Genomic DNA, 25,462 nt, shown 5'->3' with positions numbered 1-25,462 from the left:
TGCAGAATTCCAGATGCTTGTGGAGTTTATGCCATGGCACATACAGGCCATCCTGGCCGCAAGTGATGGCCCATGTCCTATTAAGCGACTTTACATTGGTGTTTCAATTTTTTTGTCCACTATTTGTAAGTGATGTCGTACTTATTTTGTCATACCTTCCTTTGAGCCTTTAGAAGAGAAAAAGATGGAAAAATCAGAAGGTTATTTTAAAACAGTAATATGATACGGAATGATCCGCATAGAATCGATGAATATGCATGAAGACAAGAAATTGGTTGATGATCATGTCTGTGATTTGGAGGAGTCTGAAAGTGATGGATGGTACAAAGAACAGGAGGTGTGAACCAATGATGGGATTGAAAGTTCACTCAGCTTTTTTTGGTAAGCATCAGCAATCTCTGCCTCTGAGCCGTTTCTTAGAGAATCTGATGACTGTAGACTCAACTGTGTCCAGTAGTGCAAACTAAGATGCTGGATGCTTGGCTCGCAGAGCAGAACTGCAAACAATTGTCTTGTATTATTTTGCAATGATGCCATAATGATTTGAGGGGTGCCAAGAAACAACTTGGCTAATTTTATTATTGGATGACGTGTACCGTTGCAACTCAGTATAAAGAATCTTAACAAAGGACAGGTTGTGACTGATTGTGAAGTCAAGGAGCAAACAACACCACATCTCCTACAGAGATGGATGACAACAGCAGCAACTTATTTGTTTGTGAGTAGGTGGAAATGTTCAGAATCATGTTAATTCATATGCTGGGATGTGTTTAAAAACAATATCTAAACTAGAGCGTCACTCAGTAGAGTGCATACCTTCACCAGGCTCAACAGTTTCCTTTTTGTATCCCACTGATAGGCCGGATCTGGATTCGGACCTGAACCAGAATCTAATCAGCTTGTTCTTGTCGCCGAACCAACTCATCCACCAAGTTTCGTCCGAATCCGTCCATATATTTTTGAGATATCATGCTATATATTGGTTTTAGCCCTATCACTCAATGGTGAAGAATCACTTAAGAAATTCTCGTATCTGCGGATCCAGATTCGAACCTTCACCAAAATTTAATCATTTCGTCCACATCACACACACCCAACCTCTCCACCAAATTTCGTCTGAATCTGTCCACAACCTTTTGAGATATCCTGTTCACAAACAGACACACAGACAAACAGACAGACAGATAAGGGGTAGAAACATAACATCCATCTACTTTCGGTGGTGGAGGTAATAAGGACAAAGAGGTAGAAAGGTATTTTATGTAGACCGACAACAGGATCAGTCCCAGAAAGTTGACATAAATAACACCAGGTTTTTGAGGGATTGCAATATTGGATACTTTGGAAAGACAAGATGTCGTACCATGACCTGCTTTTCAATTGCATAAAAGAGCCAGCAAGCACTTTGAATAGTCGACCTGGATGCCGATGGTAAAGAATGTGCTGAGCGGGGCTGGGTTCCATTCCGCCACAAGATATTTCCATAGAGACTGCCTTGACCTCTTATTTGAAGTTCAGGGACTTTAGTTGCCTTGACAAAACAATCGGCATTGAGAGACCGTGACGAAACCAAAAATGTTGTGTTGACTAAAGCGGGAGATAAGAAATTAAGAGGTCTTGCAATAAAATATTCCACAAGATAACATTTATTTGGTTTGGCCTTATTATTGTATTCCCATCTGGACCTTTGTCTTTTGAGGTTGGGAACCCAATTTCAGATCTCATAAACCAATATGTGTTTGTTTATTGTTTTCTAAAGTCCTTATAATTCATGTAAAACTTATAAAATTCACATTGGTATGAAAACTTATAAACTTGGACAAATAGTTTTTATAAATTTTAGGACAGCTTAGAGGTTTAGTTTAGTTAAGTGACCAAAAGTTTAGGTGAGGACAGCTTCGAGGAGATATTATCAACCTATCGTATGTCATCGCTGGGATTGAAACTTTCACCAACATCTAGATCACAGAATGGAATATGAGGGTTTTCCAAGTAGTATTGTTCGAGGGACAGATTTGGAAAGTGATACTTGTGACACTATCAATAATATAACCATGCTTTATCAGTAAGTAGGTGGCCTGACATGGACGTAATTAAACAATAAAGTGTCTGTTCAGATTCGAGCTTAACTTTATTGCTGAAAAAAATATAATAAACACTTCACACCTCGGTTTCGACTCACATTCCAGGTGGTTGGCCGGTCTCCGATCTATTCCAGATCTGCTGACAAGGTACAGCTTGCCTATTGTTGGGGTGAAGTGGGGGCAATGTGGGTGAAGTGGTGCCTCTTGTACAAAGCAATGAAGATAGTTGTGCAAATACGCTGAGAGATCATTAATTTATGCAAAGAAAAGGCTAGACAGAGGTCAATAAATAACAAGAACGAGAATTGCTTTTTGCAATACATGTCTCCGACCGATGTGATATTTTCTAAGTCCGAAAATAACAAAACTCCGTGAAAATTGGCGAAACGCTCTGAAACTCAAACTTGTTCTGTAACATATCATAATAAAGCCATGCACCAAGTTTCAGTTGAATATCTTAAAGGGTATGGAAAAGAGGCTGAAAAACCACAGATGGGACGGACGGACGGACAGATGGAGAGCTAAGCCTATAGTCCCCTCTGGTGAAACCAGTAGGGGACTAATAATAAATAGGAACTGCAGAACATATCACCAAAGGCACAAATAAATCTTCCCAGCTTTGCTCACTTTAGTTGCAACTCTTCATGACAACAGTTGCAACTTTCCTGGACACTGGAATTCAAAGCTCTTAACATCATTGGCGTCTCCCACAAAAGAAGCAGACGCACATAGACGGTTGTTCGATCTCATCATGGACTGGTTCAGGGCCCATCTGTTTTCTATCATCTCTCTTTTGGTCTTGCTCCTTTCTGCTCTCTGTCCCCAATCACACATGCGTTCTTCCAGTAACCCCTCCTTGTTAATCCCTAAAAATCCAAGTTTACTGCTCACATCCATGGGTTATGTCTCCCCACCATCCCATAGTCAGTATGTCACCCTTCTGTCAACCATCATCTCAATCTTCCATGACGTTAGATTTTGTCTCCAAAAAAGTTCCACAAATGTTGTGCACAATAAAGATCTGTAAAACTACAAGTAGGCAAAATTTAACATCAGTATGATGCATAATTTATAAAATTAACTGACAACATGATCCAATATGCATTGGAATATCCATCATACATAAATGAAACAGATTCAAGAAAAAGCAATTAATGTGAAAAGGTATGTATGCGTTTTTCCATCAATCGGCACAAGCAACGAGGTTTTTGGAAACTGATTGCATGCCAAGTGAATGGGACTTGCGGTCTGTGTATGAACGCTGTGCAGGAAAAAGAAAAGTGTAGGAGAAAGCTTATCTCGGTAAAACTCACCGAGGCAACAACCGCTGTCGCAGTTACACATTGTAAGGGCTGTGTTCCAGTTTTCTCAAAGCTGGTATGAATACTGTAAATCTGCATATGTTGCAGATATTGGTTGCATCAAAACATCTGTTGTATGTGAGTAAAAACATGTTGACCAAAAAATATATAAAAATTTGTGTTGTGAGCAACAGTTGTATATGAGTAAAAACATCTAACCAAAATTTTTTTTCTAAAAAATAAAATTGTTGTGTTGCGAGCAACAATTGTATGTGAGTAAAAACATCTGTTAACCAAAACAAAACAAAATAATTCAAAAATACAAAAATTCAAAAAATTTAATAATCATTAATTATTAAAAAAAAAAATCAAAAATATTTTTTATCACACTAAAATACGCAATTTGGCGTCTGTCTGTCTCTTGATTTGTTGACGGTGATACATTCTGTCACTTATCCAATCTCAACCAAACTTAACAGGATGACTAAGGGTTGCACAATGAAGGTTGTAGCACATTCATTTTCCCTCCCCCCCAAGGGAGTTTTCTCCCCCAAGCGGGTTTTCCCCGCCATTGCTGCCATTGGGGTTGCTTGTTGAGGTGTATATCCGTATTAAGCTGGCTTTATCGTGGCGTTTTTCCAAGGCCGTTTCTAATAACAAAGCGAATGATAATCTATATTATAATCTCCGTAGGTGATTCTGTCTGTCTGTCTGTTTGTCTGTTTGTCTGTCTGTTTGTCTGTTTGTCTGTCTGCCCGGGGGAGTGGCTACACCCGGTTTGTGAGGGGCTTCAAAAACAAATATCCACCATTTTGTTTACTCGCATAGCTTTGAGGCCTCTTTTGTTAGGCCCGTGGTGTCTTGCTCTCTCTCTCTCTCTCTCTCTCTCTCTCAGTTTTATTTCAACTCTAATTCGATATCTCATTTCATTTTTCACAGTCGCTAACATGGTTTTAGACTCGGTTGAAAAAAAAAACGGGAATAAAATTCAATGAAAGTTTCCGTTTATAGAACGAAATGCATTTTCAAAGGCCTATACCATAAAGGCCATTGAGACTCTCACACCTTTATCTCCACTCAAACTCACCATCTGATTTCATTTTTATCGATGGTTTTAGACTCGGTGGTTTTAGACTCTCTCACACCATTTGAGCTGTATTCTTTTAGATTCGGTGGCAATAATTGAGAAAATTCACGCACACACGGGAAAATGCCGAGATGTGTTAAAAAATCGCAGCACGATATATCATACACTGCCCAAATAACACAGACGGGAAAATGCCGAGATGTATTAAAAATTCGCGGCACGATGTATCATACACCGCCCAAATAACACAGACGGGAAAATGCCGAGATATATTAAAATTTTGTGGTGGACTTTTCCATTTGATGACAGTCGTCACAAAAAGTCAACAATGTGGAGAGACAGAGAGGGGCAGGGCTTCGTTCACATATCGCCACAGACGGGAAATTGCCGAGAGATATTTCTTCGTTCTTATTTCATTCATCATTATTATCCGGAAGTAAAGGTAATCCTGTTTCAAACACCTCATTCATTACATCGATCTTTTTTTTTGTTTGTTTTCGCACGAATTTTCAAGGCTGAATCGTGTTCACATCCAGAATTAATAAACAAACTCATTTCACGTGGGCATGGACGTGTAATTCACATATGCAAAATAAATAAATAAACATAGACTGATTTTCGTTCTTATTTTATAAGCTATGTGCACGTACACTTTAAAGAAGTTTATTGGAAATCTTTAATTTAAAAATGTCATTTTGTATGCTGTAACGAAAAGAGTAACTTTGGTTTTCGTGGGACAGAATGGTGCAATGTAATGTTCTTATACACCGCCCAAAAGATTTTTTTCCAAGGGACTTTTCCAATTGAGCTGTATTCTTTATATCGTCGGAATATTTCATTCTTTCGACGTAGTCACAATAAAAAGTATCAATTAGGTACCCTGCACTTGGAGAGAGGGGCGGAGCATCGTTTACGTGTCGCCATTCGCGTTTGTAAATGTTATCTTCAGAATGAATAAAATAATGAGGGAACAGAACGAGACCGCCAATGAACGTCAACACAGACGGATGCTGAGCAACAAAGACATTGGAAGGTAATGTGTGCTCAGCAAACATATACAAGAGCAGCTGTAATGAATCCGAATGAAGTACGGTATTGTATAATATTGTTGAAGATCATCATTTTGGTCCGAGTCCTATGACGTCACCATGCGTGTCCTGTTCTGCGAAACATTTCACAAATTAATGAACAGGACAAGGGGGCGGATTCACACTGTGTTGCTCCAAGAGAAAAGTTCAATTACCTCTAATATTTGCCGGACCTGCTCGATTGGAACAACTACCGGAGTGAGGGGAGGGGGAAAGGAGACTGGGAGGGGAGGGGGAAAGGAGACTGGGAGGGGAGGGGGAAAGGAGACTGGGAGGGGAGGGGGAAAGGAGACTGGGAGGGGAGGGGGAAAGGAGACTGGGAGGGGAGGGGGAAAGGAGACTGGGAGGGGAGGGGGAAAGGAGACTGGGAGGGGAGGGGGAAAGGAGACTGGGAGGGGAGGCGGAAAGGAGATGGGGAGGGGAGGGGGAAAGGAGACTGGGAGGGGAGGGGAAAGGAGACTGGGAGGGGAGGGGAAAGGAGACTGGGATGGGAGGGGAAAGGAGGAGGAGGGGGGGGGAAAGGAGACTGGGAGGGGAGGGGGAAAGGAGACTGGGAGGGGAGGGGGAAAGGAGACTGGGAGGGGAGGGGGAAAGGAGACTGGGAGGGGAGGGGGAAAGGAGACTGGGAGGGGAGGGGGAAAGGAGACTGGGAGGGGATGGGGAAAGGAGACTGGGAGGGGAGGGGGAAAGGAGACTGGGAGGGGAGGGGGAAAGGAGACTGGGAGGGGATGGGGAAAGGAGACTGGGAGGGGAGGGGGAAAGGAGACTGGGAGGGGAGGGGAGGGGGAAAGGAGACTGGGAGGGGAGGGGAGGGGGAAAGGAGACTGGGAGGGGAGGGGAGGGGGAAAGGAGACTGGGAGGGGAGGGGAAAAGGAGACTGGGAGGGGAGGGGGAAAGGAGACTGGGAGGGGGAGGAAAGGAGACTGGGATGGGGGGGAAAGAGGAGAATGGGAGGGGGGAGGGAAAGGAGACTGGGAGGGGGGTGGAAGGAGACTGTGAGAAGGGGAACGGAGACTGGGAGGGGAGGGGAAAAGGAGACTGGGAGGGGAGGGGGAAAGGAGACTGGGAGGGGGAGGAAAGAGGAGACTGGGATGGGGGGGGGGGGGAAGAGGAGACTGGGATGGGGGGGGGGGGGAAGAGGAGAATGGGAGGGGCGAGGGAAAGGAGACTGGGAGGGGGGTGGAAGGAGACTGTGAGAAGGGGAAAGGAGACTGGGAGGGGTGGGAAAGGAGACTGGGAGGGGGGGGGGGAAGGAGACTGGGAGGGGGGGGAAGGAGACTGGGAGGGGGGGGGAGGAGACTGGGAGGGGGGGGGAAGGAGACTGGGAGGGGGGGGAAGGAGACTGGGAGGGGGGGGGGAAGGAGACTGGGAGGGGAGCGGGAAAGGAGACTGGGAGGGGAGCGGAAAAGGAGACTGGGAGGGGAGCAGGAAAGGAGACTGGGAGGGGAGGGGGAAAGGAGACTGGGAGGGGAGGGGGAAAGGAGACTGGGAGGGGAGCGGGAAAGGAGACTGGGAGGGGAGCGGGAAAGGAGACTGGGAGGGGAGGGGGAAAGGAGACTGGGATGGGGGGGAAAGAGGAGAATGGGAGGGGGAGGGAAAGGAGACTGGGAGGGGGTGGAAGGAGACTGTGAGAAGGGAAAGGAGATTGGGAGGGGGTGGAAGGAGACTGTGAGAAGGGGAAAGGAGATTGGGAGAGGTGGGAAAGGAGACTGGGAGGGGAGGGGAAAGGAGACTGGGAGGGGAGGGGGAAAGGAGACTGGGAGGGGAGGGGAGGGGGAAAGGAGACTGGGAGGGGAGGGGAGGGGAAAGGAGACTGGGAGGGGAGGGGGAAAGGAGACTGGGAGGGGAGGGGAAAGGAGACTGGGAGGGAGGGGGAAAGGAGACTGGGAGGGGAGGGGAAAGGAGATGGGGAGAGGAGGGGGAAAGGAGACTGGGAGGGAAAGGAGACTGGGAGGGGAGGGGAAAGGAGGTGGGGGGGGAGGAGGAGGGGGGGGGGAAGGAGACTGGGAGGGGGGGGGAGGAGGATGGGGGGGGAGGAGACTGGGAGGGGAGGGGGAAAGGAGATTGGGAGGGGAGGGGGAAAGGAGATTGGGAGGGGAGGGGGAAAGGAGACTGGGAGGGGAGGGGGAAAGGAGACTGGGAGGGGAGGGGGAAAGGAGACTGGGAGGGAGGGGAGGGGGAAAGGAGACTGGGAGGGGAGGGGGGAAGGAGACTGGGAGGGGAGGGGAAAGGAGATGGAGGGAGGGGAAAGGAGACTGGGAGGGGAGGGGGAAAGGAGACTGGGAGGGAGGGGGAAAGGAGACTGGGAGGGGAGGGGGAAGGAGACTGGGAGGGAGGGGAAGGAGACTGGGAGGGGAGGGGGAAAGGAGACTGGGAGGGAGGGGGAAAGGAGACTGGGAGGGAGGGGAAGGAGACTGGGAGGGGAGGGGGAAAGGAGACTGGGAGGGGAGGGAGAAAGGAGACTGGGAGGGAGGGGGAAGGAGATGGGAGGGGGGGAGGGGAAAGGAGACTGGGAGGGAGGGAAAGGAGACTGGGAGGGGAGGGGAAAAGGAGACTGGGAGGGGAGGGGGAAAGGAGATGGAGGGGAGGGGGAAAGGAGACTGGGAGGGGAGGAAAGGAGACGGGATGGGGGGGGGGAGAGGAGAATGGGAGGGGGGAGGGAAAGGAGACTGGGAGGGGGGTGGAAGGAGACTGTGAGAAGGGGAAGGAGACTGGGAGGGGTGGGAAAGGAGACTGGGAGGGGGGGGAAGGAGACTGGGAGGGGGGAGGGGGAGGAGACTGGGAGGGGGGGGGGAGGAGACTGGGAGGGGAGCGGGAAAGGAGACTGGGAGGGGAGCGGGAAAGGAGACTGGGAGGGGAGGGAAAGGAGATGGGAGGGGAGGGGAAAGGAGACTGGGAGGGAGGGGGAAAGGAGACTGGGAGGGGAGCGGGAAGGAGACTGGGAGGGGAGCGGGAAAGGAGACTGGGAGGGGAGGGGAAAGGAGACTGGGAGAGCAGGAGGAAAGGAGATGGGAGGGGAGGAGGAAAGGAGACTGGAGGGGAGGGGAAAAGGAGACTGGGAGGGGAGGGGAAAAGGAGACTGGGAGGGGAGGGGAAAGGAGACTGTGAGAGGGGAAGGAGATTGGGAGAGGTGGGAAAGGAGACTGGAGGGGGAGGAGGAGACTTGGAGGGGGGGAGTAGACTTGGGAGGGGAGGGGAAAGGAGACTGGGAGGGGAGAGGAGGCTGGGGAGGGGCAGAGGACACTGGGGGAGGGGTAGAGGACACTGGGGGAGGGGTAGAGGACACTGGGGGATGGGTAGAGGAGTGAGGAGGAGTTGGAAAGGAATGAGGGGGAGGAGTAAAGCGACCCAACTCTCCCCCGTGTGTGACCCACTCTCCCCCATGTGTGACGCACTCTCCCCTGTGTATGATCCATTTTCCCCCATGTGTGTGACCCACTCTCCACCGTGTGTGTGACCCACTCTCCCCCGTGTGTGTGACCCACTCTCCCCCGTGTGTGTGACCCACTCTCCCCCGTGTGTGTGACCCACTCTCCCCCGTGTGTGTGACCCACTCTCCCCCGTGTGTGTGACCCACTCTCCCCCGTGTGTGTGACCCACTCTCCCCCGTGTGTGTGACCCACTCTCCCCCGTGTGTGTGACCCACTCTCCCCCGTGTGTGTGACCCACTCTCCCCCGTGTGTGTGACCCACTCTCCCCCGTGTGTGTGACCCACTCTCCCCCGTGTGTGTGACCCACTCTCCCCCGTGTGTGTGACCCACTCTCCCCCGTGTGTGTGACCCACTCTCCCCCGTGTGTGTGACCCACTCTCCCCCGTGTGTGTGACCCACTCTCCCCTGTGTGTGACACACTCTCCCCCGTGTGTGTGACCCACTCCCCCGTGTGTGTGACCCACTCTCCCCCGTGTGTGTGACCCACTCTCCCCCGTGTGTGTGACCCACTCTCCCCCGTATGTGTGACCCACTCTCTCCCGTGTGTGTGACCCACTCTCTCCCGTGTGTGTGACCCACTCTCCCCCACGTGTGTCACCCATACTCCCTGCGTGTATGACCCACTCTCCCCCGCGTATGTGACCCATTCTCCCCCGCGTGTGTGACCCACTCTCTCTCGCATGTGTTACCCACTCTTCCCCGCCTGTGTGACCAAAAGAGCTCTCTGAGGCCTTCAGAAAGAAGGTTATAGATGCCTACGAGTCTGGGAAGGGATTTAAAAAGATCTCCAAACAATTTGAAATCAATCATTCGACTGTCCAGAAGATCATCTACAAGTGGAGAAGATTCCAAACAATTGCCAACTTGTTCAAGCCAGGCCGCCCCAGCAAGTTCAGCCTGAGAGCAGACCGCAAGATGCTGAAAGAAGTCTCTAAGAACCCGAGAATGTCATCACCGGACCTACAAGTAGTTCTTGAGTGCACGGGTCTACCATTAGAAAGAGGCTGCACAAATTTGATCTACATGGGAGGTGTGCCAGGAGGAAACCTTTGCTGTCCAGAAAGAACATCAGGGCAAGACTAAAGTGTGCCAATGAACACCTAGGAAAAGACCAGCACTTCTGGAACAATGTGCTCTGGACAGATGAGTCAAAGGTAGAACTATTTGGCCACAGTACCAGAAGACATGTTTGGCGAAAACCAAAGACAGCATTTGACCAGAAGAACTTGATACCAACTGTAAAGCATGGTGGTGGAAATATTATGGTTTGGGGCAGCTTTGCTGCATCAGGGCCTGGGCAGCTCACCATCATATAATCCACTATGAATTCTTCATTGTACCAGAGGGTGCTTGAGGATAATGTGAGGCCATCTGTCAGAAAGTTGAAGCTCAACAGAAGGTGGACCTTGCAACATGACAATGACCCTAAACATACCAGTAAATCCACCAAGGAATGGCTGAAAAGAAAGAAATGGAGGGTTCTGGAATGGCCAAGTCAAAGCCCGGATCTAAATCCCATCGAGATGTTGTGGGGGGGATTTGAAACGAGCCGTGCATGCAAGAAACCCCTCAAACACCGCACAGCTGAAAGAATTCTGCATGGAGGAGTGGGCAAAAATTTCTCCCAGTCGATGTCAGAGACTGGTAGACAGTTATAAGAAATGCCTACTTGAGGTTGTTTCTGCCAAAGGGGGCAATACCACCTATTAGAGCCAAGGGTGTACTTACTTTTTCCACATGCGAAATTTGCATTTATGTTTGTTTAAATTATACAATGGACTACAAAATGTAAATGTTTCATGATATTTGTTATACTATATCACCTTTATCGATCAATATTGTTAAAATGAAGATCAAATAGCTTTATGTTGAAATATGTTGAAAAAGTCAAAACTTTACATGGGGTGGACTTACTTTTTCACTTGACTGTATGTACAACTGGCATTGCCTGGTGCTGTTCTCATCCTCTTGGCATTTTGAATAAATCAAATTCTGGTTTTTCTTTCTTCTTTTTTTTTGTGGGGGCCTAAAACACCTCCTTGCACCCACTATGGAATGGGATCAGGTATCATTTAATATTATCTTTTATATAGCTACAAAGGCTTCGACACTATAGAGCAATTAAAACAAGACCGAAAGTCTAACAGCGGCGTAGCCGAGCTTGTAAAATATTATAAACCACAAAAACATATTATGATTAGCTTTTTTAACAGTCGCTAATGCTGTGTATAACATTAAACAAATAAATTTGGAGGAATCCCGACATCCGTGGGGTAAGTTTTACTTACAGAACTGAGGGAAGATCTACTGTAATCTATATACCCCACAAGTGTTGGGTTGATATCATACTATAAAAAAACCGAGGCGAATTACTTACTTCCACAGTTGTTAATCTGTACACCGCTTATCACTGAATCATGAACCATACACCGCTTCAATCCATCAACTTTGTATTCATGACATTGGGATTAAAGTGTTATGGTTATATTTACTCTATTATTATTATTATTATTACTATTACGAAAACGCTACTACTGAAACGATATACTACTCTGGGCTTAATTTGTCTGAAGCGGTCAGAAGGGTAGGCATAAAGCCAAAGGCCTATATGTACTGTACCGCTTTGTTGGAAGAGACATAACGCTGATGCTTTTGATATTTGATGGTCATTTTAACAATCGGTTTGTTTGTGTTTCACACTGAATGAAAAATCTAAAGGTAGAGCATGGCGATTGTGATATATGACAGGTTCGACGATATGTTCGGCCTGAACGAAATTGGAATCAAAATTCCGGAATGTGGAGCATCAGCCGCCGTATCGCCGTAATGACATCAGACGTAATTACATCACCCTGTCATGTGACCAGATCCTCAGCTCTGATTGGTATACGTTTGAGGGGACATACATACATACAGATGGACAAACACTGTTCTAGACCGCTTTGCCCTATGGGCTACGCCGTAAAAAGAATAATCCAATAAAATACAAACTTGATTTTTTTTTTTGCAATCACTGATCGTACTCACTGATAAAAGTTTAACAAAGAGAATGGCGACACACACAGACAGGCAGACAGACACACGAATGGCTCTCTGATAGTATAGATACTTATTATCTCAGCTCTGATTGTCATTGGATTGTCAAAAACCCAAAATTTTCCTCTTTCCTGGAAACATGCCTTTGTGCAGCCTATTTTAAAGAAGGGTGATCGTTCAAACCATTCCAACTACCGTCCTATTGCTCTGACTTGTACTATTTCCAAAGTCTTTGAATGTCTTCTCAATAACCATTTCCTCAAGCATCTTGAATCCCACACTCCCACAGTCTTCTATCTGACCATCAATATGGCTTTCGCAAGGCAAGATCTACCGGTGATATCCTTTCTTACATTACGAATGTCTGGGCCTCTTCTCTGAGAGATTTTGGGGAATCCTTTGTTGTAGGCCTTGATATCTCAAAAGCCTTTGACAGAGTTTGGCATCTGGGTCTGATATCCAAGCTTCCCTCTTTCGGCTTTCCTCCTTCACTCTGCTCTCTCATATTGAGCTTTATCTCCAACCACTCTATCTCTGTAATTGTCCATGGCTCAACATCTCCCTCCTTCCCTATCAACAGCGGTGTTCCTCAGGATTCTGTTCTGTCTCCAACACTCTTCCTTCTTTTTATCAATGACCTTCTTTCTTCTACAAATAACCAAATGCACTCTTATGCTGATGACTCAACGTTGCATTCCTCCATGTTTTTCCCATCTGCCCCATCTTCCCTCAATCGATCTGCATCTCGTTTTATTACAACCACCTCTTTAAATTCGGATTTGGACAAGATTTCCCAGTGGGTAAATGTAACCAGGTTAAGTTTAATGCTTCCAAAACTCAATTTCTTCCCATATCTCTCTCCAAAACTCCTCTCATCTCTCCAATCTCCTTTGAAAGTTCCACAATTACACCATGTGATACAATAAACCTACTAGGTATTACCCTAACTTCAAATCTATCCTGGAATCCACACTTACACAAATAGCTAAATCTGCCTTGAAGAAACTGGGAGTCCTGTTCAGATGTCGAAGATTCTTCTCCTCTCAACAGTTGCTTCAACTATATAAAGGATTGATTTGTCCTTGTATAGAGTACTGCTCTCACATCTGGGGAGGTTCTAGCTCCACACACTTACTGGACAGAATTGAATTAAAAGTAATTCGACTTATCAACTCTCCCAATCTGACCTCAAAACCTGACCCACTCAAATTACGTCGCACAGTTGGCTCTCTTTCTCTTTTCTACAGATATTACTTCGGTTTTTGCTCCCAATAACTTGCTGCCTGTATACCTCCGCCATTAGCGAGACCACGCATTACTCCACAAGCCACTACATCTCATGATTATTGTGTGGCCATTGGCTACTCAAGGGTGGGCCGTTATGATGTTTGTTTCTTCCCCTCCACTGCCAAACTCTGGAACTCTTTACTTTCACATGTCTTTCCAAACACTTATGATCTTCCCCTTTTCATAAAGCAGATTCTCTACTTTCTCAAAAACTCTTAGACTATTCTCTCCTTCTTTACTTTTCTATCAATGCAGCTCTTTTATTTGGCCTGGCCTCGATGAGGACGACATAGTCTGTGCCTGGAGCCTTCTACATAAAAAATAAAATAATCTGACGTGTAGATGGTGTATGCATTCTGTAAAACTATACAATGACACTGTGAGTTTTGTTTATTTACCGAAACCAATGACGCCATGGATTATAAGTACTGGCTTATTGTCTTGATAATGTATCTCTGTCATTTAGTATCGAAGTCATGTGTCTAAATTGTCCATCAACATGACAACGAAAGTCGATAATATTCAGCTCGGGGGCATAATACCTAGTTAGAGGTTAGCGGTTTTATTCCGGCCCTGACTGAGCCATACCATAGACTTAAAAAATGAGGAGAAAAGCAAAATCATCAAGGTGGTGGTGCGCGACCCAGAGTGCTCAGGAAATTACGTCACTTCCTCTCAACTCGATGTCTGTATTTGTTGTCTGAAGTGTACTCTGGTGTTGTCTCACCGGTTGCATTAATTTTCTGCACACGTGTGCATGATTCGTGACACAGCTCCTCCATAGGCATTAGATCCTCCTCCATAAGCATTAGATCCTGTAAAAAAATCAATATCAGAAAGGCTGAGCCATATGCTCATGAATATATAAACAAGAAGGAGTCAAGATAATCTACAGTTGGGCTAGTTGAACACCTTGTAAGGTTCTACTCGCTAGTGAAAGAGACCAGGGATTGACTTGAATTGGGCAATCAACTCAACGTGTCATAGCTGCAGTAAGTAGATCTACCATGAGCTAACTTAGACACCTGATACAGATTATTCTGTAAGGTTTTTTGTTGTTCTTCATCTATTCAGAGGAAGCGAGAGGAATGTATTTGAAGTGGGGAGTTGTGAGGTGAGTCGAGGGCGAAAATAGGGATTGAGAGTGAGATTGAACAGAGCAGAACAACAAACACTATGGGGCAGGCGTAATGTCTTGCGGTATTGCCTGAACGGACAGCAGAAAATCAGACGTACAACACATATGTGACTTGTAGGTACAACCACAATTTAACAATCAAAAACAACAAGCTGACCAAATTTATATGATCTGCAGAACCATTTGGTGGTTGATATATTGTGGCGGGACATAAAATTTGAATATTTTCAACCAGTGTTCATTTTACATGGTCTATAGCAATGCTATTATACATTGATTTAATAGACTTTAAATTGATAGATTGCAACTCGAAAAGGACATTGATCCTGCTCCTGTCCCCTGATCAAAACTATAATTTGGAAGTTTGAGACAAATAAATATTATGGGGAAAAGGGGGGGGGGGGGGGGGTTCCATAAGCTATAAAATGTTAAAAATAGCCAGGTCTGTGTGCTCGTTAAAGTTAGATTTATGCCTGCATTAGGGATCTGTCAGAGGTAAGTTGTATGTAATATGTGCACTGAGGAGGCAGTGACCATCCATTGTAGAGCAGAATAGGGTAAGGTTGAATTGTGTAAAACTTCCTGTACAGACGAGGCCAGGTGGAGGATTTGGGCACAAATGCACCAGAAATGCACTGGTTACAATGGAATGGAAACATCACGGGCCGTTTGTCCAAAGACAACCGGCCACGGTGATATAGAGAGCTGCAGAGCCCTGGAGAGGGGCCGGGCGGCCTGGAAGGTGGCACCAGCCACTGGTAGTGGGCGGCCAATGAGAGGGACCTGAGGTGTATTAGGGCGGCCCCTAAAGGTAATAAAAGCCATGTATGTGCATGCACATGGGAGTTGGTATTTAGTGATCTTCTGGTTTGAGACACCACGTGGCCTGATGACATCAACTACACACGGTTCATGGGTATAATGAAGTTCCAGTAAAGGAACCGCTATTGCCAAATAAGGAGAGAAACAAAAGTGAAATTTAACCTGATGACTTGCTACAACGCTTAGATTCCTCAACAAAACACAGAAATTCCCATGATTGGCTCAAATAACTGCTTACCGAGCTCAATATATTTTTGTTTTTCCGTCTGTGACATCATCACCTGCGAGCACAAAGCTTTGAGAAGAGTTCCTTGTTTGCAAGCCACCATTCTCACTTATCTACCATATAACACACAATCAATTTGTATGTTTGTATAGATGTCTGTTCCCCTTCATGAGGGTAGGTTTTAAAGGCCAATCTTTTAACACGAATGTGTGTTCACCACTGCCTATTTTTGAGGATAAAACAAACTCTAAAAACATTTTCCATAAAAGAGTAATTATGTCTCTTCCCCTCGAATTGTAGACGGTGGCTTGCAAACCGAGCCTCAAGGGCGGTGCACAGAAACGTTTTTTTAAAATAACAGTAAATACAAGGTGTCGGGAGGTGAAATTCGCTGCACATGATGTGCAACACACCCAAAGTAGAACGAGTGTTCATTTACGTCCTCGGATGTCTCATAAATAAAGAACATATAAACATATCTGAAACTAGGCCGAGGCTTCAACATTGGCACACTCACAAGGCACCGTCGAATAAACTGTTCCAACCCGTCATTTTTGACAGGCTTTTTACTAGTATTTGATAATTGCCGAACTACTTTATTGTTGTAATCCATAACGAAGAGACGAGCATGGTATAAAAATTAGAATGTGAAGCCCCTTTATTGTTACATTACCTTTCAGATTGCTATGTTGGCAGGTTTTCAGGGTAAATGATCAGTTAATAACATAGCAACTAGCATTCCGATTCTGCATGCGTGCACCACAGTTTCTCACGAGGTTATTTTTTCTTTAGAAGACGTTGAACCAGCTGTCCTATCTGTTTGAATGTCAGTATATTTAAAGATCCCTCAAAATTCTTTGGAAATTTAGGTTATTTTGTTCCGGTTTTTTTCTGTATAAATTTCTGTTTCCTCGTCTACAGCTGTATTTGTCACTGGTTTTTCACAGTAAACTGTTATCAGCAACCCCTGTCCCATGCAATCACAGCATATCCAACTTCTCTTAATCGATGTCGTACCCATGGGAAGCTGTCCTAACGAATGACCTGCTTTTTTAAGCGCGGACATTAGTGGCACCTGATTGTTGGTGGAAGTTGAATTTGTAATTTGTTTATTTTGTAATAAATGTGTTTGAGAAGGATTTGATTGCATACAAAAGTTGAATACAAAAAGTTGAATACAAAAAGTTGAATAGAAAAGTTGAATACAAAAAGTTGAATACAAAAAGTTTCTAAAAGTCTCCTTTACGAACAATGGCCATTCGTTCCTTGGTGCGATGGAAAACTAGTCTTTGTGAAGGCGTGTGTCGGTCTGGTAAAGAACGAAGGTTTGAACCAACAGAATGTTCATCGAAGAATGTTTGGGAAGCAAGGAGAAGCTGACGTCCCCGATGTTTCGGACTTAGTCGGAGCAAAAACAGCTTTTTTGCTGCTACTTTTGAGCAGGAAATGCCAAGACCTAGTTCCAGCCTGCCCAGAGGGGTGCGTGCTGACATCTAATGCAACTTGGTATTGGTCCCGCAACGCTACCTTGAAGAACACTGGCCTCTCGAGGTTACATGACCGTGGAATGTAAATATTCCATCCAGAGCAACCTGCTAATTGTGAGCTCTCAGGAAATCTGATAGCCATTCAAGGAGGGAACTGTAGATACCATTAGCTGACAGTTTGGAGATCAGGGCGGCGTGACGGACACAATGAAATGGACTGGAGATGTCCAGTGAGAGGGTCTCGACTGTTTGTTTTGAGAATTAGGGCATCCATCCATTGCTGGCCGAGAATGAGCAGTACGTCCAAAGTGGAATGACCTGGGTGGAAGCCGTATCGATGATCGGTGATCGGAGAGGTGGTCAAACGATAAATCTTGGAGTTCTGTTCGAATTATCCATTCCATTATCCCCTTTGCTTATTCTTCGGAGAAGTCTGACTGGCGTGTAGTTAAGAGGCTCAGTTGGCCCAATTCTCTTTTGAATTTGGGTTGCGTTCACGATTTCCCATGATGTAGGCAGGTGACCTTGGAAAATGGCCTCGACACGAGATGAATCCGTTTTTGAGTATTGCGGCATTGATGCCCGCTGGGCCGGTGTAGCGGCGAAGGCGTCAAGAAGGTGGCGGATTTGTCCACCTTGGCAAAAGGGAAGTTCATATACTGTGGCATGTTATCAGTGAATCGGTATAGCATGGATACAGGAATAATGGGATTAGGGACCTTGGCTTATTCGATATATCATGGAACCTGGAGCTCGCATTATTGTGGATCGAATGTAGAAAGCCCATGCCACCCGTTACTTCGCTATAATTGCGTATCGGGACGTTTTACTCGGCATAGCCGCGCTTTGGGAATAAGCACGTAATAAGCATCGTGATTAATTTGGAAATTAATTTTGCGGATGGTCTTGATTCCCCAGCAGGGTAAACAGGGCGGCGCTGCGTGCGCACTTGAGTTTGGTGCGGTGCGGTGTGCACGATGGAATGCGTGCGAGGCAGGTTCCCAGCAGCACGGCCTTGCGGGGGACGAGAGCGCGAGAGAAAGCCTCCTATTGTCTGCCTGCCAGGGCGACAGTCCGACAAAAGGACATTCCAAGGAGAAAAAGGCAGCTCTCGCTAGCTAAAGTGCCGCTCGGTGCAGCGCCCGGTCTGGGGAAAGTTCGCATGACGGGTCTGTCGCTCGCCGCCCTTGTCGAACTGTGTACTTCGCCGCTGTTGTGAAAATGCAGCAATCATCATGAAACGACGACTTCGCGGAATTAATTTCATTGTTAAATCTAGTTCTTTGGACGATGCAATGAGTAACTACAACCTCGGGATTGATCAGTATCCAATATTTCAATGAACAATTAAACAGGCAAAAGTTTATTTAAAATACTAATTAATTATAGTCACCAAATTGGTTGTAAAATCGCAAAAGGCTTAAACCAATGGGAGTTGAGTTGGGGTGTGGGAGCACACACACACTGTTAGCAAAGCACTAACCTCGCCATGTTAACCCGTGCACCACGACGCACAATGTGCAGCAACAATCCCTCCTCCCCCCTCCTGCTCTCAACACCCCGAGCCCAGTTCTCTCTCCAACCTTCACCCTTTAACACCCAATCCACCTCCCCAAAGGCACGACGCATAATTACCATCGTATCGACTCAACAATAACCCCACGAAGCACGTGACGCGCGCGCGCGCGCGCGGCCGAGCAAAACATGACCCGCCCCATTGTGACGGCTCGGGCCGCGCACGAGACGGACACACGCACTCACCTCGTCTGCTCGTCAACCCGCCATGTGCAACGTCACAAATGAATAGGCCGTCAACGTCGCGGCTTTCAATCGCAAACTCGGGAGTCGGTTTGATGTCGGTATTGTTACAGGTATCTCCATCGCCGCGAACATCTACGTCACTCACTGTTGGTGCGGCGCGCAGGAATCTCGGGATAAATAACGCGCGACTCCGCTAATTGCTCGTTCCCGGGACGGGTTCCACGTGTCAGCGCCACGACGGAAATGCCCGGACTGTCAAAACGTTGTCAAAAGGCGCGTAAAAAGGATAAGAGAAGAAGGAAGAAAACTTTTCGCTGCACTCGCGCTCGAGTTACCTGTTACAGGTAATCAAAGGAGACGAACGTGAGATCGAGTGATGACGAGCGATGCGCGTGGACAAGTAACAAAAGAACAAGTTCACTTTTAACGGCTTTACTTTATAATTGGGTCAATTATCGTCACTTTTTAATTGCGACTTTTGATTAAGGAAACCTCAAGAATTCCAAGCGTGAGGTTATTTTACGCAAATACGCTGTAGGCAGGAGATTATCAGATCGAGTTTAAATTCCTATAGTATAGATATGTGATTGCACCACGTGATCATGAGATCTAGTGTAAACTCCTATAGATCCGCGATTGTACCATGTGATTATGAGATCCAGTGTAAACCCCATAGATCTGTGATTGTACCACGTGTTCATGAGATCTAGTGTAAACCCCTATAGATCTGTGATTGTACCATGTGATTATGAGATCCAGTGTAAACCCCATAGATCTGTGATTGTACCACGTGTTTATGAGATCTAGTGTAAACCCCGATAGATCTGTGATTGTACCATGTGATTATGAGATCCAGTGTAAACCCCATAGATCTGTGATTGTACCACGTGTTCATGAGATCTAGTGTAAACCCCTATAGATCTGTGATTGTACCACGTGTTCATGAGATCTAGTGTAAACCCCGATAGATCTGTGATTGTACCATGTGATTATGAGATCCAGTGTAAACCCCATAGATCTGTGATTGTACCACGTGTTCATGAGACCTAATGTAAACCCCGATAGATCTGTGATTGTACCTCGTGATTATCAGATCCAGTTTAAACCCCTATAGATCTGTGATTGTACCACGTGTTAATGAGATCTCGTGTAAACCCTGAGATCTGTGATTGTACCACGTGTTTATGAGATCTTGTGTAAACCCCGATAGATCTGTGATTGTACCATGTGATTATGAGATCCAGTGTAAACCCCATAGATCTGTGATTGTACCACGTGTTCATGAGATCGAGTGTAAACCCCCTATAGATCTGTGATTGTACCACGTGTTCATGAGATCTAGTGTAAACCCGTATAGATATGTGATTGTACCACGTGTTTATGAGATCTAGTGTAAACCCCGATAGATCTGTGATTGTACCATGTGTTTATGAGATCTAGTGTAAACCCCGATAGATCTGTGATTGTACCATGTGATTATGAGATCCAGTGTAAACCCCATAGATCTGTGATTGTACCACGTGTTCATGAGATCGAGTGTAAACCCCTATAGATCTGTGATTGTACCACGTGTTCATGAGATCTAGTGTAAACCCCTATAGATATGTGATTGTACCACGTGTTTATGAGATCTAGTGTAAACCCCGATAGATCTGTGATTGTACCATGTGTTCATGAGACCTAATGTAAACCCCGATAGATCTGTGATTGTACCTCGTGATTATCAGATCCAGTTTAAACCCCAAAAGATCTGTGATTGTACCTCGTGTTCATGAGACCTAATGTAAACCCCGATAGATCTGTGATTGTACCTCGTGATTATCAGATCCAGTTTAAACCCCTATAGATCTGTGATTGTACCACGTGTTAATGAGATCTAGTGTAAACCCCTATAAATCTGTGATTTTGCCACGTGTTCATGAAATCTCGTGCAAACCCTGAGATCTGTGATTGTACCACGTGATCATTAGATCTAGTGTAAACCCCTATAGATCTGTGATTGTACCACATGTTCATGAGATCTAGTGTAAACCCCGATAGATCTGTGATTGTGATTTTGAGATCTAGTGGAAACCCCTAGAGATCTGTGATTGTAACACGTGTTCATGAGATCTAGTTTAAACCCCAATAGATCTGTGATTGTACCACGTGTTCATGAGATCTAGTGTAAACCCCTATAGATATGTGATTGCACCACGTGATTATGAGATCTAGTGTAAACTCCTATAGATCCGCGATTGTACCACGTGTTCATTAGATCTAGTTTAAACCCCAATAGATCTGTGATTGTACCACGTGTTCATGAGATCTAGTGTAAACCCCTATAGATCTGTGATTGTAACACGTGTTCATGAGATCTAGTTTAAACCCCAATAGATCTGTGATTGTACCACGTGTTCATGAGATCTAGTGTAAACCCCTATAGATCTGTGATTGTACCACGTGTTCATGAGATCTAGTGTAAACCCCCTATAGATCTGTGATTGTACCACGTGTTCATGAGATCTCGTTTAAACCCCTATAGATCTGTGAATGTACCATGTGTTCATGAGATCTCGTGTAAACCCTATAGATCTGTGATTGTACCATGTGATTATGAGATATAGTGTAAACCCTATAGATCTGTGATTGTACCACGTGTTCATGAGATCTAGTTTAAACCCCTAGAGATCTGTGAATGTACCACGTGTTCATGAGATCTCGTGTAAACCCTATAGATCTGTGATTGTACCATGTGATTATGAGATCTAGTGTAAACCCTATAGATCTGTGATTGTACCACGTGTTCAGGAGATCTAGTTTAAACCCCTATAGATCTGTGATTGCACCACGTGTTCATGAGATTTAGTTTAAACCCCCATAGATCTGTGATTGTACCACGTGTTCATGAGATCTAGTTTAAACCCCGATACAGTGCGTATCAAAAAAAAGGTAATCCGAATTCAAGGGGTTAATATGCAAAGGTTATTTATTTTGACAATTTACATGTGGTTTACTAATGAAGAGGAGATCCTCAGCTTTCCATTGATACCTTCCATGCATCATTGCTGTCACACATGACCGAGTTCATTGAAAATGACAAGTTCAAATCGCATTTTTACAAGTTTGACTAAAACGATGCGTCAGGATAATTGGTGCAAAATGAACGTCAGATGTGAACTTTTCTCAGGAATGATTGGCCTTTATGCACCCACACCTTCAACATGTCCACCTCCCCTTTCAACACAAAGCTCACAGCGGCGGAGCATGCCCTGAACTGCTCGTCTCACCATAGCAGGGTCATTGCGCAAAGCATCCACTTCATGTCGAATACGGCCCTGCAATTCGTCAAGATCACCGGGAGGAGTTAGGAACACCTTGTTCTTTAAATGTCCCTAAAGGAAATAATCACATGGTGTGAGGTCAGGTGATCTTGGCGGCCATTCCACTGCATAGTTGAGGGTGATGACTCGGTCTCCAAAGAGTTCCCTCAGTCGATCTCGGACCGCGATAAGACGATGTGCTGGGGCCCTGTCTTTGGCCCACCAGAGATATCTGAAGACACCACGAACTTGTCGCTCAAAGTTCTCCTCCAGCTGCGGTAAAACTTCATCATTGATCATCTGCAGATACCTGTTACCATTGACATTCCTTTGAAAGAAAAATGGCCCGATCACCTGACCACTTCCACAAAGTCCCAACCAAACAGTCCATTTTTGTCGATTCATGTTGGTGTCAAAATTAAATTCCGGGGGTTGTCCTGTCGGTGCATATTCAAGAACATTATGGGTATTGACCTTGCCGCCCATGGCGAAAGCAGCTTCGTCGCCGATAACGAGATACCGCAGGAAATTGACATCTGCTTCGCAACGTGCTATCAACCATCTGGCAAGCACCAGCCTCCTGGCAAAATCCCCTGGCGTAAGTTGATGCCGGATGTGAATCCGATTATGGATGTTGGTGGAGGTCCAGTCTTGTGATTCGGTTGAATGTTGCCGAAGGCAATCCCGTCCCATTTCGTCTTGCGCTGGTATCCCTAGGATGCTCCAAGACTTGCTGCCTTACTGCTGCAATGTTCATTTCCGATCGCCCAGTGCGCCTCCTACCAGAATTCTCCTTGTTGTGGTTGAGACTAGTGCCATGCTCTTGGTATTTTCTAACATTCGCCCAGATGGTTTTGGCTGCTGGAGGCTCCCGTTCTGGGAAACGTTCCCTGAACGCATCACGAGTTCGCTGAAAACTTCCAGTTTGGTGAAAGGTTGTAACCACGAAGGTCCGCTGTCCAGTAAATTGAACCATCTTTTGAATGACTCAGACTGTCTCCAAACCCATACACTGCAGGCCCATCTTAAATACCCATCGTAAACAAAGGATGACGCAACCGACGATTACCAGACCAGCTTAACAATTTTACATAATCAACTCGGTAGTCGACAAGTAATGCGTCCATTTAAAACTGTCTTGCACCGATTAGCCAAACTTGTAAAAATGCGATTTGAACTTGTCATTTTCAATGAACATGTACTCGGTCATGTGTGACAGCAATGATGCATGCAAGGCATCAATGAAAAGCTGAGGATCTCCTCATAATTGGTAAAGCACATGTAAATTGTGAAACTAAATAACCTTTGCATATTAACCCCTTGAATTCGGATTGCCTTTTTTTTGATACGCCCTGTAGATCTGTGAATGTACCATGTGATTATGAGATCGAGTGTAAACCCTATAGATCTGTGAATGTACCATGTGATTATGAGATCGAGTGTAAACCCCTATAGATCTGTGATTGTACCACGTGTTCATGAGATCCAGTTTAAACCCCGATAGATCTGTGATTGCACCACGTGATCATGAGATCCAGTTTGAACCATTCCACAGGTCCATGACAACAGTACCTTGTGTGAATATTTCTAGTTTTTAAATGTCCATTTTGTTGAACATCTCGACGGCACACTCCGAAGAAGTTCGCGTTCCAAAGCCCGTGTGCTGGAAGATGGCAGTTGGATTTTGCTAATTAGACGGTGGTGCCGTGCCAATTTGTTGCGTTTTGTTCGTGCGACCCGCAGAGAGGAGAAGCGCTCCGGCCGCCATCTGCGGCGCTGGCCGAGGCTCGCAGGGCGCAGGGGAAGATCTCGGCGCGGCTGGCGCTCGTGGACCCCAACAGCTGGCGCAGCCAGATTGCCATCCATTATTTAAGAGTCAAGAGACATCCCATCCCACCCGCTCGCCGCCCCGGCTGCCAGTGGACCCAATCTGCGCGTAATTGCCGGCACCGGGGATGGCGAAATGAGCGCCGTCCGGTTCTCGGATCGGCGAGCGAGGCCGTCGGTGGGAGACCGAAGATCTCCGACACGTGGCGAGGCGTTGGCGGCCGAGTGGGCGGGGCATCGCACCTTCGCATTATTACAATCGCACCGATAGGTCGAGCCCAACGTTCTCCGACACCTGCACGAACTGCGGAGGAATTGTCGTTGGATAAAGTTTTGGTTCAGCAATGTTCAGTCCAGCTAACCCTAATTCAGTTCATCTAACCCTAACCCTAACTCAGTTCAGCTAACCCTAACCCTAACCCTAACTCAGTTCATCTAACCCTAACCCTAACTCAGTTCAGCTAACCCTAACTCAGTTCAGCTAACCCTAACCCTAACTCAGTTCAGCTAACCCTAACCCTAACCCTAACTCAGTTCAGCTAACCCTAACCCTAACTCAGTTCAGCTAACCCTAACAGCCATCACCGACTTTTTCGAGTTCAGTGATGATTTTATGTCTGCGGTGCAAACAGGTAACAGGAACAGGTTGGAACAGGTGTATATATATATATATATATATACATGTAAACCCTAGTGTGTGTATATATATATATATATATATATATATATATATATATATATATATATATATATATATATATATATATATATATATATATATATATATATATATATATCCTGTCCACGTCTGGGCATCCATCCACTCCACGTTTTACCTTTTGAGACAGGTAAAAAAGGTAAAACGCGGAGTGGATGCGCACCACAGCCATCCATATCTCGGAGCGCTTGTGAAATGTTTGCATGGCCACCACCACCACCATCGCCACCACCACCATCGCCACCACCACCACCACCACCACCACCCCGCCCCTTTGCCTTCCTTCACAACCAAGCCTTGCTGGCCCTCACCAGATGCCCGGGCCGTTAGCCAGCTGTCGATAAACAATGCCGGGCTGTGTTCCTCTCCGCCCCTGCCCAGCGCTGCCCGGGGGGGGAGGGGGGGGGGGGGGTTGCAGAATGCTGCGCCGCCAACAATAGCCCATATGCCGCTGGGCAAGACACGGGCACCCGCCAGCGATGTTCCCTCCCTCTCATTCGGTCCCCGAACCGTTGTCGCGAACACCGCATGAATCCAAAATCTCCGCCATGGGGTCTCCCGGAGGGCTGCGTGTTGCCCCGAGATGTGCCGCAAATCCGCGCCCCCAGGGCGGTGGTCTCCCATATCCGGACCCCTCCCAACTATCTCTTCCCCGAACTCGTGACGCCACGATCGAACTGACAGATCTGAATCTCAGGTGGAGGCTCGCCAACACCTATGCAAAGGTAGGGAAGGTTCCGCACAACATGGTCAACGATGTATCATCAAGGTTGGCACATCGAAGACCCATCTTGCGATCTTCAACTTTCATGTTGCAGAAGGAACAAAACACACTGTGACGTCTTGTTTCTTCCAGATTAGTCTTTC

At 46.1% G+C, this 25,462-nt stretch overlaps 2 protein-coding genes across 4 annotated transcripts in view; one reads left to right on the top strand and one right to left on the bottom strand.

Annotated features, from left to right (window-relative positions):
• The window catches only part of LOC144894330 (THAP domain-containing protein 2-like), a 131,658-nt gene extending 112,887 nt beyond the window's left edge, over positions 1 to 18,771 (bottom strand). Inside the window, exons 1-3 of one of the 3 annotated variants that reach the window (XR_013625030.1) lie at positions 18,471 to 18,557; positions 14,042 to 14,129; positions 3,408 to 3,514 (exon numbers count right to left, since the gene is read on the bottom strand). Coding sequence is in view for 2 of the 3 variants with exons in the window: in XM_078787007.1 (XP_078643133.1) it covers positions 14,042 to 14,050 (9 nt within the window). In the remaining variant the exon portion in view is untranslated. Of the gene's footprint in view, positions 1 to 3,407; positions 3,515 to 14,041; positions 14,130 to 18,470; positions 18,558 to 18,748 lie in introns of those variants that run through there. The other 2 variants (XM_078787007.1, XM_078787006.1) reach the window with 2 other exon arrangements.
• A 200-nt stretch (positions 18,772 to 18,971) lies between these two features.
• LOC137436980 (zinc finger and BTB domain-containing protein 18) overlaps positions 18,972 to 25,462 on the top strand; it is a 110,553-nt gene continuing 104,062 nt past the window's right edge. The window contains exon 1 of the mRNA XM_078787004.1: positions 18,972 to 19,092. The gene's annotated coding sequence lies outside the window, so the exon portion shown is untranslated. The remainder of the gene's footprint in view (positions 19,093 to 25,462) is intronic.

This window comes from Myxine glutinosa, chromosome 11 (assembly GCF_964187855.1).
Source record: "Myxine glutinosa chromosome 11, kmMyxGlut1.1, whole genome shotgun sequence".
NCBI classification, from domain to species: Eukaryota; Metazoa; Chordata; class Myxini; order Myxiniformes; family Myxinidae; genus Myxine; species Myxine glutinosa.
Note: the sequence above shows the minus strand (reverse complement) of the source record. Positions and strands in the feature narration are given on the sequence as shown.